General features: G+C 43.5%; 1 protein-coding gene across 4 annotated transcripts in view; it reads right to left on the bottom strand.

Moving 5' to 3' along the window:
• Window positions 1-837: 837 nt before the first annotated feature.
• ptprr (protein tyrosine phosphatase receptor type R) overlaps window positions 838-14,106 on the bottom strand; it is a 42,019-nt gene continuing 28,750 nt past the window's right edge. For all 4 annotated transcript variants that reach the window (XM_020613426.1, XM_020613427.1, XM_020613429.1 and 1 more), the window contains 8 exons: window positions 13,351-13,540; window positions 12,718-12,802; window positions 11,090-11,169; window positions 9,732-9,869; window positions 8,139-8,249; window positions 7,088-7,245; window positions 6,885-6,998; window positions 838-6,597 (listed from right to left, as the gene is read on the bottom strand). In XM_020613426.1, the coding sequence (XP_020469082.1) occupies window positions 6,504-6,597; window positions 6,885-6,998; window positions 7,088-7,245; window positions 8,139-8,249; window positions 9,732-9,869; window positions 11,090-11,169; window positions 12,718-12,802; window positions 13,351-13,540 (970 nt within the window). In that variant the 3' untranslated portion in view covers window positions 838-6,503. The remainder of the gene's footprint in view (window positions 6,598-6,884; window positions 6,999-7,087; window positions 7,246-8,138; window positions 8,250-9,731; window positions 9,870-11,089; window positions 11,170-12,717; window positions 12,803-13,350; window positions 13,541-14,106) is intronic.

Genomic DNA, 14,106 nt, shown 5'->3' on the forward strand with positions numbered 1-14,106 from the left:
AAAGTATTGACACAAGAAAATGTTTCCTCTGTTTTGATACTTGATTATAATTTTTTGATAAACTGGAAAAACTTCACATTTCATAAATTATTAGCTGAAATGTACAGGTACATGTCAGCTTTTTTCAAGAAACAAAGGAAACTAAAGGACATTTAGAAAAAGTGTAATCCATTGTTTTATAAGTTTAACTAAGGAAATAAATCCCACTTAGGATCACAACCCATTTGGCAAAGGAGCCTTGGACACACAAGCACAACACAAATTTCAGCTCCTACATTAGCTACCAACAGCTTAGAGGCTCAAAAGCTGTACATTTAAATTAAATGCCCGTCTAAAACTGAAAGTCTGGCGTCCCTTTAAACTACTACAGTCGACAACAAGTCAGTACAGGACATGAACCACCACCTACTGTACACACACACACACACACACACAAAATACTATGTCAGAGGCAGTGTGTTGTTGTCCCTGCTGCTGCAGTGGGCATGGAGACTGGGTTCATTCTACTTTCACTTCAGTCAGATTAAAGAGAAAATTACACCACTGCAACAGATCTGAACTGACAGACGTGAAGAGTGGGTCAGTGATGGTCCCAGGAGCTTGTTGGACAAAGGATGAAGGTCCAAAGTCTTTAATTGTGTCACAAGTAAAGAAATAAGTAAAAAGATATTACACAGAAAAAGAAGAGTCCTCAGAGTTCCTGTCATTTTTAGTCCATCTATAGACTGCTCCCAAAGCTCCCAGTTTAAGCTGCAAAGTCCCAATGGTTGTGGTCCATGGACTGAAATATGACTGTACACATTAGGTTTGACTCTAACGTGCTATACTTTGTTCGCCCCCCCCCCACACACACACACACACACACACACACACAGAGAGAGCAGATCAGATGTTCTTCGTTACTGGCATTACTGTAGAAACTTGTCTATGAGAAGTCGACCCCCGGGAACTGACCAGACACACCTCACTAGTTCTAGGCTTGTTTCACAATTTATTCTACAATGTGTAGTTATAGCGGTGGTTTCCAACTGAACTTCACCCTTAGCATGACATTTTGTATCCGATGCATTTGCATTCATGTGGTGTGGATGAGTGGCCTTTGGTTGTGTGGAGTCAATGTAAATTAATTTAAAAGCTCTCTAGAGAATGTCTAATGTCCCTTCTAACATTTGTTTGCTGGCCATTTTAAAAAGTGTACTGAATGTGTTGATGTTGAAATTGTTACTTCCAACATGTCAGCGTTCAGTTAGACTCCAACAGATTACACTGATCAGCTACAACATTAAAACCACCTGCCTATTAACCGTGCAGCTCCCCTCATGCCAACAAAACAGCTCCGGTCTGCTGAGACCTCTGAAGGTGTCCTCTGGTATCTGACACCAAGACGTCAGCAGCAGATCCTTTAAGTCCTGCGAGTTGTGAGGTGGGACCCCCAGAGATCGGACTTGTTTTTCCAGCACATTCCACAGATGCTTGATTGAACTGAGATCTAGGGAATTTGGAGGCCAAAGTAATGCCTTGAACTCCCACCCCAGTTGCTGCACTCCTTCACCATGTGTTGTTGTCTGTCTACACTTTCAAGAGCCCCCACAAGTGGCAGGAGTAGCTCAGAGGAGACGCAGGCTCCTGGTGCAGCAGCCAGAGCGTGTTTGTCTGAGTCGGAGGTGCAGGAGCTGCCACGGAGCCTGGTGGCAGAGCCAGAGGCTCAGCAACAAGGGAGATGGACCTGAGGAACAAGATCAGGAACCAAGAAGCTGAGACTGCCGCTCTCTCTTCGAGGAACCTCCAGGTCAACAGGTGTGCCACTGGTACAGCCACAACCAACACAATGTTTAACATTTTAGTGTTTTTTTTTTATTACACATTAAAAATAGCTTCCATTTTTAAATGAAGTATTAAGTAAATGTCAAAATGAAAGTCAGCAGGGGATTTGTAAAGTGCATTAAGATGATTGTTTTGATTTGGTGCTATATAAATTTTAAATGATGCAATGATAGTGGACTGTCATGTTCCTCAAACCATTCCTGAACAGTCTCTGCAGTCCATCATCCTGTTCACAGAGGCCACGGCCATGAAGGGGAGGGGCTTGGTCTACAGCAGAGTTTAGGTAGGTGTCACAGTAACATTCAAGGTTTCCCAGAAGAACACTGCGTGGAGCATCACAGTGGCTCCTCCAGCTTCCCTTTTTCCCCATAGTGCATCATGGTGCCATCTCTGATTACATGATAACCAAAAACATTCATCAGACCAGGCCACCTTCTTCCACTGTGACCAGATAATCATTGTTCACTTCTCCTGACAGTGGTTTTAACGGTGTGGCTGATCAGTATAGTTTCTTAACAATTCCCTGAATTTTTAGTCTCTTGCATCAGTTTTCTTTTTTGGTCAAGTCAACTTGTCTGGGGTAACAGTGCAGCAGATTTTCATGAAAGTCAACAAATGGCTGACAAACATCAAAAACATGTTAAAAACTGTATAAAAATAATCTTATTACTTTGATACACCAAAATAATGCACTCACTAGATAAAATTTACATTGATGAGATGACTGCACCATTGTGACTTAAATATTTCACATTTTTGGTATAAAGCAGTATTTCACCCAACAACCTTGGATCTGAAGTTAGCTGCTATACCGAGCATGAACCCTAAGGTCAAGCAGCACAGAACTTAAAACTCATTGGGTTTGACTTAGCAAACTGCTGTTTGGTTTGGCCTGGTGCTGAAAAAGAAACCTTTGACTGAAACTTCAAGACAGTTCAACAGCGATACGTTCATGTTCGGATTAAATGTACAAATCGAAAGCATCTGGCCGAAGCACGTTGCTACTTTTGCCCCATTAGTCTCATTTTTTTGACGTACTCTATTCATTGGTCTTTCAAATTCATTTGGTCTTTCCAGTTTTAACTAGAGCTGCAACAGAGCTGGGTTGATCCTAAAGATCAAACAGAATATTAAACAGGCTATGATAAAACAAATAGCATGCAACTGTAACATGTTATCTAACTAAAGCATGTTAGCACCAGTGGTGGAGGGAGTATTCACATCTTTAACTTCAGGTTTAAGTTAATACCACACTGTAAAAGTTGCCAACTCTGGCATCACTAAATGATTGATGATATTATCACAATATAAGTATTATAACAGTACAGTAAAATGTCACCTATGACATATATACTATCACATCAATATCACTCGTGCACTGATATACAGGCAGGATTTTACTGTTGCAGTTGGTTGAAGTGGAGCTCTAATCAACTGGTATCCAAGTGCAACTATTGATTATTTTCAGTATGGATTAATCTATTGATTATTTTCTCCAGGAGGAGCAGGACAGGGGCTCTCCTGGCCTCCCTGAGCACAGCAAATGCCTCTGGTCACAACTTTAGATCTGTTGGAGGAGCCGGGGGCTGACAACAGCCTGAGGTACTTGCTGATAGTGAATAATGAACAGTAGTTAAAGTTTCTACTACACAAATTAAAATTACAACTGTCACACCTGTTGACCATGCTAGAGGTGAGGGCGGGGCTCTCAGGCTCAGCAGCGAGGGAGATGAAGGTCCTGAAGAACAAGATCAGGTGCAAGATCCGTTTTATTTGGGGAAATTAAAATGAAACATTGCACATTTACTGTGTTACTGATTGTCAAGCAGCCCTCAGGGACCAGGAGGAGGAGCTCAGGGCACTGGGAGTGACAGTCGCCCAACAGGATACGACCGTCGGGAGCTCAGGCTGAGTTGCCGTGTGGCAGAGCCACTGACCGGTGGCCTGGTGATGGCACCATTAAAAGGCCTTTCAGCTGGTTATCAGGGACCGCTCCTCTACTTCTGTTCTAACTAGAAAACATGTTTACTTTCTTGTCTGCATCTTTCCTTCTTTGGCTGTGTGGTATTCTTACATAAATATGGTGGCTGGCAGGCCCAACCTGCCCGAGGTGACCAACCCTAATCTATAGATTTACACAGGATGGGGATTTATTCTGGGAAACCAGTGGGCATTTAACAAGACCGGACCAGTACTGTGGGGCTTTTGTCTGGCCTGCAGGAAATCAGCGCCCTGCAGCGGAATCACTGGAGGCTGTTCATATCTGGTCAGGTATCTGCACAGAGCTTAAAGAAAGTTCCCACATGGGAACTTGAAGAGAATGTTGGCACGGATGTGAAATTAAAGTGAGTTATGGCAGAAGCCAGTACTGAAGCTCATCACCTGTTTCTCTTATTTCAGGTACGTCTCTCCCACAGTGCCCAGTGCGTCTTAGACACTTTAGTCCTCTCCCCACTGTAACTGCAGAATACACCCAAAGTGTAGAACTCCAGGGGGAGGAGGTTTCCGTTAGACCTGGTGAGAATTCCCGTTTACCCAGGTATCCTACAGAATGTCAGCCTACTTTACCAACAAGTTTGAGCATCTCTTGTCAATTAACGACAATGCATGTTTTTCTATTTCATATAGGCTTCACCCTCTAAGAGCTGTCGCTGTTGGGTTTATTCCCTTGCACATGCGCAGTCCTGAAGAGATTTCTTTTCACGCCCTGTGCCCTACACTGGGCTGACTCCACTCATGTCCGCTCTGACTGTATAAAATGCCTGAGCTCTGCTCCCTCTTTTTCTACAGCATTGCACGCAGTCTAAAGAGCAGAGAACCATGAGTGCCAAACACCAGTGTCGTACCGCCGTCGCCACATGCAACACGGCCTTCATTACGTCCAACGACTCCCACCCCCACTGCGAGGCCAGCCTCAGTGCTGAGCACGCCGAGCTAGCAATCTCTCTTTGGGCCGCCTGCCCATTCTGTGCTTACTTGCCCGAGGCGAAGAAGCAGCAAGGCCTGGGCGACCATGCTGCAGCGTGTCTGCACATGTTACAGATTCCGGAGCAGATCCAGAAGAGCCTGCTGGATGGCCCCATCAGCCACAATGGGCTCTTTGGGCCGTGCCTCCAGGAGGCTGTATCGGAGGAGGCTCACATCACGGGGCTGGGTGCACCCTCAGCCTCCTCGGGCTGACTGGCGTAGCCATGGGGGACAGACCAAGACGCTTGTGACCTGTGAATACCTCATCACTTTCACCCAGAAAAAAATACTTTTTTTTGCCAGCTCTCACAATTCTTAGACTAAAAGTAATTATTGTAGCAAACAAATTCTTATTATACAAGTATGGTATAGTGGTTGAATACTAGGTTTAACAAAATATTGCTTTAGCATATCATGACAGTAATAGCATGTACTTATAGATTAGCATCCATTTATCAGCGTTAAGCACAGGACTAACACTAAACTACTAAAGCTAGAATTAGCTTCGACAGGATTGCTGCACGAGAAGAACTAGCTTAGCAGAAGCCTATTTATTATTACATTGGTTTGTTAGCTGTTAGCATGTGTTGCATGGCTAAAAGTTGCTCGCATGTGACTTCAGCACTCCCTAAATTACCAGGCCCTGGATATAACGTGCATGCAGCAAATGTTAGTGGAGTAGCACAGCGCAGTCTGTGGAAATAAATATTAAAAATGTTGGTTCTGCCCCGAACAATAATTCCATCATTCTAAAACTTTGATTAAAAATTGGATGATGTAATGGTGTTGGGTTACCTGGTTAACAATAGTGTTGGCTCACCTAATCAATACAGTCTGAATTGAATTAAACGTTTAAGAAGGAAAGGTCCAAAATAGGCACTTTCAAAACTACTTATGTGAAAATATACTGGTTCATTTGATGTTGAAGGGGTTGTGGCTTGGCTGTTGATCTGACAATGATCAACTTTTTATTCCTGGTATCCTACTTAAAAATATGCCAGAAATAATTTGAGCTGCTTATTAAAAAGTTGGCCCTTCATAGCAAAAAATAAAGGAAAAAAAATGTACTGTCTCCTTGTTAAAGCCTCAAAGGAAAGGATGAAAGGAAGATCGGAGCAAAGATCTGACTGGAAATAGCAATAATGTGACACAGGTACAGAAAAAAATGTAGAGTGCAGAGGTGACAAAAGGGCCGAGTCTGGAAGAGTTGGTTCAACCACGGTATAGAAGCTAAACCAAAGGTGCAACCACCTATGAGCCATTTTGCAATAGCTTCTTATATGAACAGCACATTATAAAATAATTTTAAAATTCTCTAAGACACAAACAGTAGTGTTATTGAACAATGTACCATCTATTTCAGTCAAATTATTTCTACATCTCTGTGACAGAAAAGAAGCTATAACAGTCTGGTTAGTTGAAAATGACACGATCTGAGTCCGTTGGCTAAAGTGAGTGAAGTGAGCAGTTCCCACAGTTCCTCTGAAGAGCCGCCAACAACACAAGAAGAAGAAACGGCAAAGAAGAAGAATGGATACATTCCAATTTCCTTTAGCAGGCTCCGCCTACAAAGAGTCCTCATTGGTTGTCCATCAAACTCAAAAGATCTCCTCCAGAATCACCAAACCTCAGAGATCATACCTGCTAAGGGCCCACTATGTAGCACACTGACTTCAAGCTTAAAGCAGACATCTTCCTGTGGTGGTGAACGCTCATTGGCCAGTTTCTTCAGAGAGGCGGGACTCGTACAAGCTCAAGGCATGATGGACAAACTCGTACTGCTCACCTGTCTGGATCATACCACCTCTGCACATGAACAGACAGAGAAAATAATGGTTACTGTAATAGCAATAAATTGAAACACTACACCATTTCTCATTTTTAATCCGTATACTGTATATTATTATCATAGAACATCTTAGTCATTTAAATGATGAAGATGATGAAGCATTGAGCAGAAATAGCACCTGTGTTTACACTGACATTGAGGGGACATAGAGGAGAAAAAAAAACTGTGTAAAGGTTTGACTGTAGTAACCCTTCAGACAAAGTCCTTGCCAGTATGCCAGTTCAAGATTTCCTGTGTATGTTACCTATCTGCTCGGAGCTGGCAGGTGATGCTCAGGACATCCACCAGTCCCTCCAACTGCAGCTGCCGACAGCCTATTGTTGTGGCGATGAAACAGCCTGTCCGGCCAATCCCAGCGCTGCAAGGAGAGGGGTGTGGATAATGAGTTGTCACAAACATTTTTAGAAGTAGCAAAAAAGTCCATCTCGCATTTCCCTCCATCGGTACCTGCAATGGACAATGACCGGTCCCACGGCGGTGGCTGCGCATCTGTCCATCTCAACGTCGGCCATCAGCTGCAGCAGCGGCATCGCAGAGTCTGGGGTTTTGTGGTCGGGCCACGATGTGTACCAGTAATGCTGCAACATGTGGGTTTGATTCCCACACTGCAAAAAAAAGTCACTCTAAGCTGCCAACATTAAAGGTATTCTACCTGATGTCTTTTCAACCCAGAAGGTCTGTGAGACTCAAAACAAACTGACACCATAAACCGCTGTCTGCCCCTCCCATCACGTCCTGTTTCCTGAAGCTATGACGTGAACTACGGTTGCCTGGTTGGGACAAATTGTACAAGACACAGCCTCCAGTCTGAAGCTAGCGTTAGCTGGCTAACAGTAAATGTGTCAGTCCAGTAGGACCCTCTGGTTACTGCTGATGTGACACAAAACTCCAGTTCCTCCTAAATTAAAATCGTATTAATTCAACACAAAAGGTAAAATCCTGACCATGTTAGGTGGCTAATGTTACCAAAACAAACAGGTTAGCTTTAGATGCTAACACATCCAGAAGGAAGAACACCACATCTGAATTCAGTCTGAGTCCTCTGGCTGCTTTTAACCCTCTCCATGTCAAACAGCCAAACCCATGTTAACCCTGGTTGTTGCTCTTTCTTTGTCCCACTCTCTCTGTGCTAAAGATGCCACCTCTTCACTCTGGTTCAGACTTTTAGCTGCCCAGAGCTGCTGGGCTCTAGGATCTAGGAGGGGGGGTGTAGCTGAGAGACACCACGTCCTGTCCCACTGTCACTGGGGTTATCAGGCGGGGCTGATTTACAGACCGTACTTTGACAACACAGGGTGGAGAAGCTGGAATAACAACAGGAGGCTGTAGGCCTCATGGAGGGGGGGTGTAGCTGGGAGACACCATGTCCTGTCCCACTGTCACTGGGGTTATCAGACTATGTGGAAAATCTTAATTTAGTTAATGTACTTTTAAATAAATGGCTCTGGCTGCACATGAGTACCAGAAATAAGAGGTTTATTTTAAAGAGTATGCATACCTTGAGTGTGAGGCTGCGAATGGTGTAGTGTTCACACTCTCTGATGCTGTTGACCAACACTTCAACTTTCCCATAAATTCCTCTTTTCTCTGGCCAATACAAAACACACTTCTACAGAAAAACACAAAGTAACAGCAAGGTGTCAAATTAAAATTATAATACTATTGGTTTTGCACATTTAAATACAGATCACCTGTGAAGTATTTTTCGTTTATGCTGAGCATTTTCTACACTTCTCCAAGAGTATTTAAATTGCCGTAATTTCCGGACTATAAGCCGCACCCAGTAAATGTAAGACGAAAAAATATGTTGTACATAGCCGCAGGTGTCCACGTTGTAACACGAGATATTTCGACAGCCAGATCGATCGCCTGTAACTTGAAGCGGCATCATATGCATTTCGTCGTGTGTTGTCCATGATGAGGGTGTGTGCATGAAGCGACAAAAGTAGTGGCTTATAGTCTGGAAAGTACGGTGATTTCCTACTGTCCAAGCAGTCAGGGTTTAATTTCACTTGTAGCATAAACAACTTATGGAAACTTGTCTTGAATTTTGTTGTCTAAATTTATGTTGTGGTAACTTCAGGACTAAAGCAGTGACCAATCTTTTTAAGAATCTCCACTGTTTTGAGCGTGTCAAGCTCCAGGTTGTTGTGACCGCACAACAAGACCAGCTGTTCAAACTCCCATCTTCAGGCTGACTCGTCACCATCTTGGAGGAGACCAGCGTTCTGTTCAAGGCCAATTGGGCAGCCCGGACTTTCGTGTAGGCCTTGTGCCTTTGTGATCTTTTATCCCTGAAAGAGGCCATGCACATGCTTTTCATAGGCCCTTAGGGGAGGAGGAGCAGCTGCTGGAGTGTGAAGTGCTGCTTCTCAGACCTACAGTAAAACATATTCAGGTTGTCTGCCAGTTGTTGGTTCTCCATAGCATGGAGGGATGGTTTCCTGTAGCCGGTGACGTCCTACAGGCCTCTCCACACAGAGAGCCATAGGCTCAAAACTGGTTTATCAGCTTTTTAGTGTAGCTCATCTTAGCTATCGCCATCTCCCTTGTCAGTGTGTTTCGGGCCTGGTTGTACAGGATCTTGTCCCCACTTCTATGGGCCTCCACCGTTATGCAGGTGGTGGTTTCTGTATTTTTTGTTTTTAAATTTCTAAATACTTAAAATAAAAGGTTTGCTGCAGGAGTTGTAAGCACTTCTTTTCAAATATGTCATTTTCTACATTTTTGCATACAGCTGCACATCATGATTTCTGTTATGTTTTAGGTTTTACCTAGCATTTATAATTTTAGTGGATTCCATTGTTTTTATTTCTATACATTAGGTACATTTCATCTTTTTAAAATGAAGAGTTGTGTATTAGCCCATCTTGAATTTGTTTTTCTGTTCAAAGTTTTTGTTTTATTATCAGTAAAATGCTTTGAATTGCATGAACCTGTATCAAAGGTGCCCTAAGAGCAAAGTCTGATGATTTATTTACCAAGTCTATTAACACCAGCCCACCTAGGGTAATTCTTCAGTCCTACCTCAGCACTCTCTCCTTACTCTTTTACCTTGCTGTGCTTTGGTTAGGGGCAGGTCAGAGATTACCTCGTTCTTTTCCTTCAGTTTGGTGATCATGACAATGACCGGAGACTCCTCCTGCCACGCCATCTGCCAGAAGTCATTCACTGTGTTCACCATGGGACCTTGGGTAGCAATGTACGCCTTCTGGTCACCGAGGTAACCCTGGGAAAGAGCCAATCACATAGCAGCATCAGACGCTCGGTGGAGGGCAGCAACAGCACTGTTGACATAAGGTCCGGAGGAGGAAGTGATGACTACTTTCATCTGTTGTCACTTCTTCTTACAGTGGGCCAACTGAAAAACCTGACGTTATTAATTATCTTCAGTTATCAATTATAACAAGCTGTAAGACCCGAAGAGCCATAAAACCTAGAGAGTGACCACGGTTGTGTACCGTTTCAATTTTATCTTTTCAGATTCCAACTTTGCTTATTTAACCCAGTTCTTATCAATTCTGAGCCTTCCTTTATTCTTGGTACATTAATCAGTAAACTGACAAGTGTGACACAAAGGTTTGTTTCCCTTTATAAAAATGATTATATTGAAGTTATTTGTAGACATCATTTGCTTGCCTTAACTATAAAAGAAAAATGTCAGCTCATCTGCGTTTTGTAGCTGAGCATGAGACGTCGCTAATGTTGACGTTAGCTTTACCTGGGAAACTGCAGCACATCGAGCACGGCACATTCCTTCAGATTCACATCGTGTCAAAGCAACAGCTTCGTCATGTTAGAGCTGCTACCTTCTTGCTCAAATTATCCTTACTGCAGGTGTTGCATTTTGCTGTCATCTTTTTTTTATTGACGCTATGCCACACTTTTGCGTGTTTTCTGCGATCAGCCATGGTCTGTGATGTAAACAGAAGCCTCCTTCTTTCACATGCTTTGACAACGTGCTGTATAACAAATGACATGGCTCTAGGTCCGCGTCGCAAGTCCCGTTAGATACGTAAAACTTTTATGAACTGTGATTCTCATTGTAGTTCACTCAGAAGCACAACTGAAATATGCAACAGTTAGGAACCGAAACACTGGTCTTAACAAATCCACTGTTCTCAAAAATTTTGAACTGGTTGGAACCAGTTCTCAATAACCGACCCCAAGAATGACAGACTTCCACCATGAAGCATTGTCTGAAACATACACAACATGACTGTTGGATTACTTAATGTTATCCAGCTTTTCAAATAAAGCTACAACACAAATCATCATGTGAGACTATACCAAAAACAAAAATGCAAGGAAAATGGGCCAATTTTTTATTTTAACTTTTAAAACCAGGAGGGTGTTTTACCATATTCTGAGTAAAATAATAAAAACCTACTAAGTTAAAAATGAAAAGTGCATGTAGTGCGATGTTTCAGCACAAGTGTTAACACCCACCCGTATATAGTTTGCGTTAATGTAGGAGCTCAGCAGGTCGTTGTGGCTCTTTGACTTCAGGATCACTCTGGAATGAGGGTCTAGGACACAAGGAAGGGAGGACAAAGAAACAGAAAGGGATAAAGATAGAACAGTGTCATTTAGCCCATTGGGGGCACTGCAACACTTCACTGGACAGTTTGGCCAGACTATTGTCAAGCTTGGTGGGGGGTTACTCTGCTTAGCCCTGGTTGTTTCTTTGTTACAGACTAGAACATGAAGCTCTTTTAGGGCACACCCCTGCTCCCTTAATTGCATCCAAGTTTCCTTTACTTTTGCTTTAGTCACTCCCATGTAAAATGTAAGGAGAGAAGAATCAAAAAGAAATGTATAGAGATATGAAACCCTGAACCTTCATCGGAAGTGTCCAATCACCAACTGATTTCTGATAAGAGGCACATCGGTCCATAAGAGACTTCCACTTTATCCTCAGAGCTGATACGAGGGTCTTGGGACGCCCTCGATCTTTGCACATGAAGAACAGTGTCTATGTCAAATCGAGGAATGAGGACCGATCATGTAAGAGCAGCCATAATCTTGTCTCCTCCAGGCAGCATCCTCACTACTTCAATATGTTGGATCAGAACAACTTCTGGGTTGAGGGAGGATCAAGGAATGGCCAAATAAACAAGTTGGGATTTTACCCAGAGACTTGATTTCAACACCTTTCAATATGACCTGCCTTTAGACTCAGTGTGAATTCGCTTATTTTATTATTCCTCAATCCTTGCTTGACCTGGAAGTCGATCTGGTCTACCACGATGATGATGAAGGGCTCCAGAGCTCTTACTGCTGCTCTGAGGATTGAGGACTGAGAAGCACAAAGGCTATCTGAGGAGCTATAACCGAGGATACACAAGTTCACCCTCTGTGGAATTCTGGATCGACACACCCCTTTTACTGGAAACCAGTTTGCAATTGGGTGCTTCACTAAGGACTGGAGGAAAGGACGTCTCATGTCACGTTTCCTTGGTCCTTCTCTCTTTGCATCTTACGTGGGCAGAACTAAGATGTAAGGAAAGGACTGTTAGGTGAACTGAGATTCACCATCAGTCTAAATTTGTTTTGCAGCTCTTTCAGAGACCATCTTGACTCAGTCCCCTCCTACACTTTGATTCCACTTTGTCCTGTGATATCAGAGCAGTGAACCCTTCAGAAAAGACAACACAGACTGGAACACAAGGAGTTTGATGCATTGCAGCTCTAGGTGAGCACTCCTTACCTTTTAATTGGTGGGAAATAAGGAAGGAAACCCCCTTGCTCAGCGTTGTATTGATAACCCCACCCCCTCTCAAAACATGAACACACAAAATAAAAACTCTCATTATGTGTGTGTGTGTGTGTGTGTGTGTGTGTGTGTTGCATAATGGCTTAATCAGGCTCAGAGGTTGGCTGGCTGTGTGAGAACACACTGTGCCCCAAGGACAATGAACTGTGCGTGTTCAGGGAAGAGGGAGGTGAGATATGAGCTGTCCCCGGGGTTGTTGGCATTTGACCTTAAACCCTTCCCACATAAAAAAAAACAACTTCCTGGTTCAACAGGAAACAAGACCCAAGGACTGTTTTGAGTTTGTTTCTTAGCAACTCACTGGGCAGTATGGTCTTGTATCTGTTCTTGGTGCCATGGTTCGGTACATCCAGCTCCTTGGGATCAGTGAAATTCATTGGAATTTCCTGAGAAGGGACAAAAGAAACTTGACATTAAGGCAAGACAAGCTTGTCTATGTAATACATTTCATAGCCAGAGGAAAAAACAACGCACTTTATTTGAAGATTAAGAAGAAGGTACAAGTTTAAGGAAATGAAGAGTTTGGCTGGAGAAATGTACATTTTATTTAAATAGCCCCTGGCACTTTTCCTTATTTTTTGACTTATCTACAATCTTACAACAGTGAATTATTATCTTAAACGTGACACGAAGCTCAAAAAATGAGGTGAATGTATGCATTTCTATTGGGAGCATCTCGGTTTATACACCTCTCACAAACTCTCCAGGAAATGGGAGAAATGATGAGGGGGACGCTAAAAATTCCCAGGAACTCTGAGAAATCCCTGCAACTAAACTCCCCGTTTTCAACTATAGTGGAAAATGTCTTATCAAAAAAAACACTGTGCTTTGAGTCTGTGACCTTGTGGTAACGCATCCGTTTCTCATTCAAGCCAATTAATTAAAATAGGGCCGTAAAGCGATGTTCCTCACAAAACTGCATTCAACTACTTACAGCGAACTCAGCATGCAGTTTGTGCGTGTTGTTGATGAGGTCTCGAACGTGCCGTCTTGTCAGTGGCCGGCCGGCGGACAGCAGATACTCCTTCGCTGCCGCCTCTCTGGGGGTTACCACCGCAACATTAAGGGGCTCCACAGAGCCGAGCGCTGACATGTCCAGCACCAGAGAGACATTGGAGCCGCGTCTGCAGGGGAGGGACAGAAGGTAAGAAAGACGACAACATTATGGAGCAGCCAACAGACTGAAAGGGAAACTGGATATGGTTGATTATCTGTGATGCGTCTGTAAACCCTGCTGATTCTAACCATTTGTAACGATTTGGCTGCCGAAGGCGTTTCTAAAGCCGCCTTCAACTTGTGAACTGGTGTAACTTTTTTGTGTATTGCACAACCTGCTCAGCATTCACACAGTGGTTCAGTTTGTGACACCCCCGCTGGTTCACAACTAACAACAAACATGTCTTGTTCCACAACATCTATTTGATGTCTGGAACAGAGATCCCTCCTCAGATGAGCTTCCTGAGCTTTGTTTGTCTTTATAAAGCATTATGAAGTGTTTTGAGAGAGTGGTGCTGGCCCGCATTCAGAGCAGTATACCAGGCACCCTAGACCCCCTGCAGTATGCCTACCGGCCCAGCTGGGCCACCTCAGACGCCATCGCGGCTGCCCTCCCCTATTCCCTTTTTTACCTGGGAAATGGAAACTCCTACATCAGGATACTCTTCATTGACTACCGCCCCGACTTCAAACC

The sequence above is a fragment of the Monopterus albus genome, unplaced genomic scaffold (genome assembly GCF_001952655.1).
Source record: "Monopterus albus unplaced genomic scaffold, M_albus_1.0 scaffold134.1, whole genome shotgun sequence".
In the NCBI taxonomy this organism is placed as follows: Eukaryota; Metazoa; Chordata; class Actinopteri; order Synbranchiformes; family Synbranchidae; genus Monopterus; species Monopterus albus.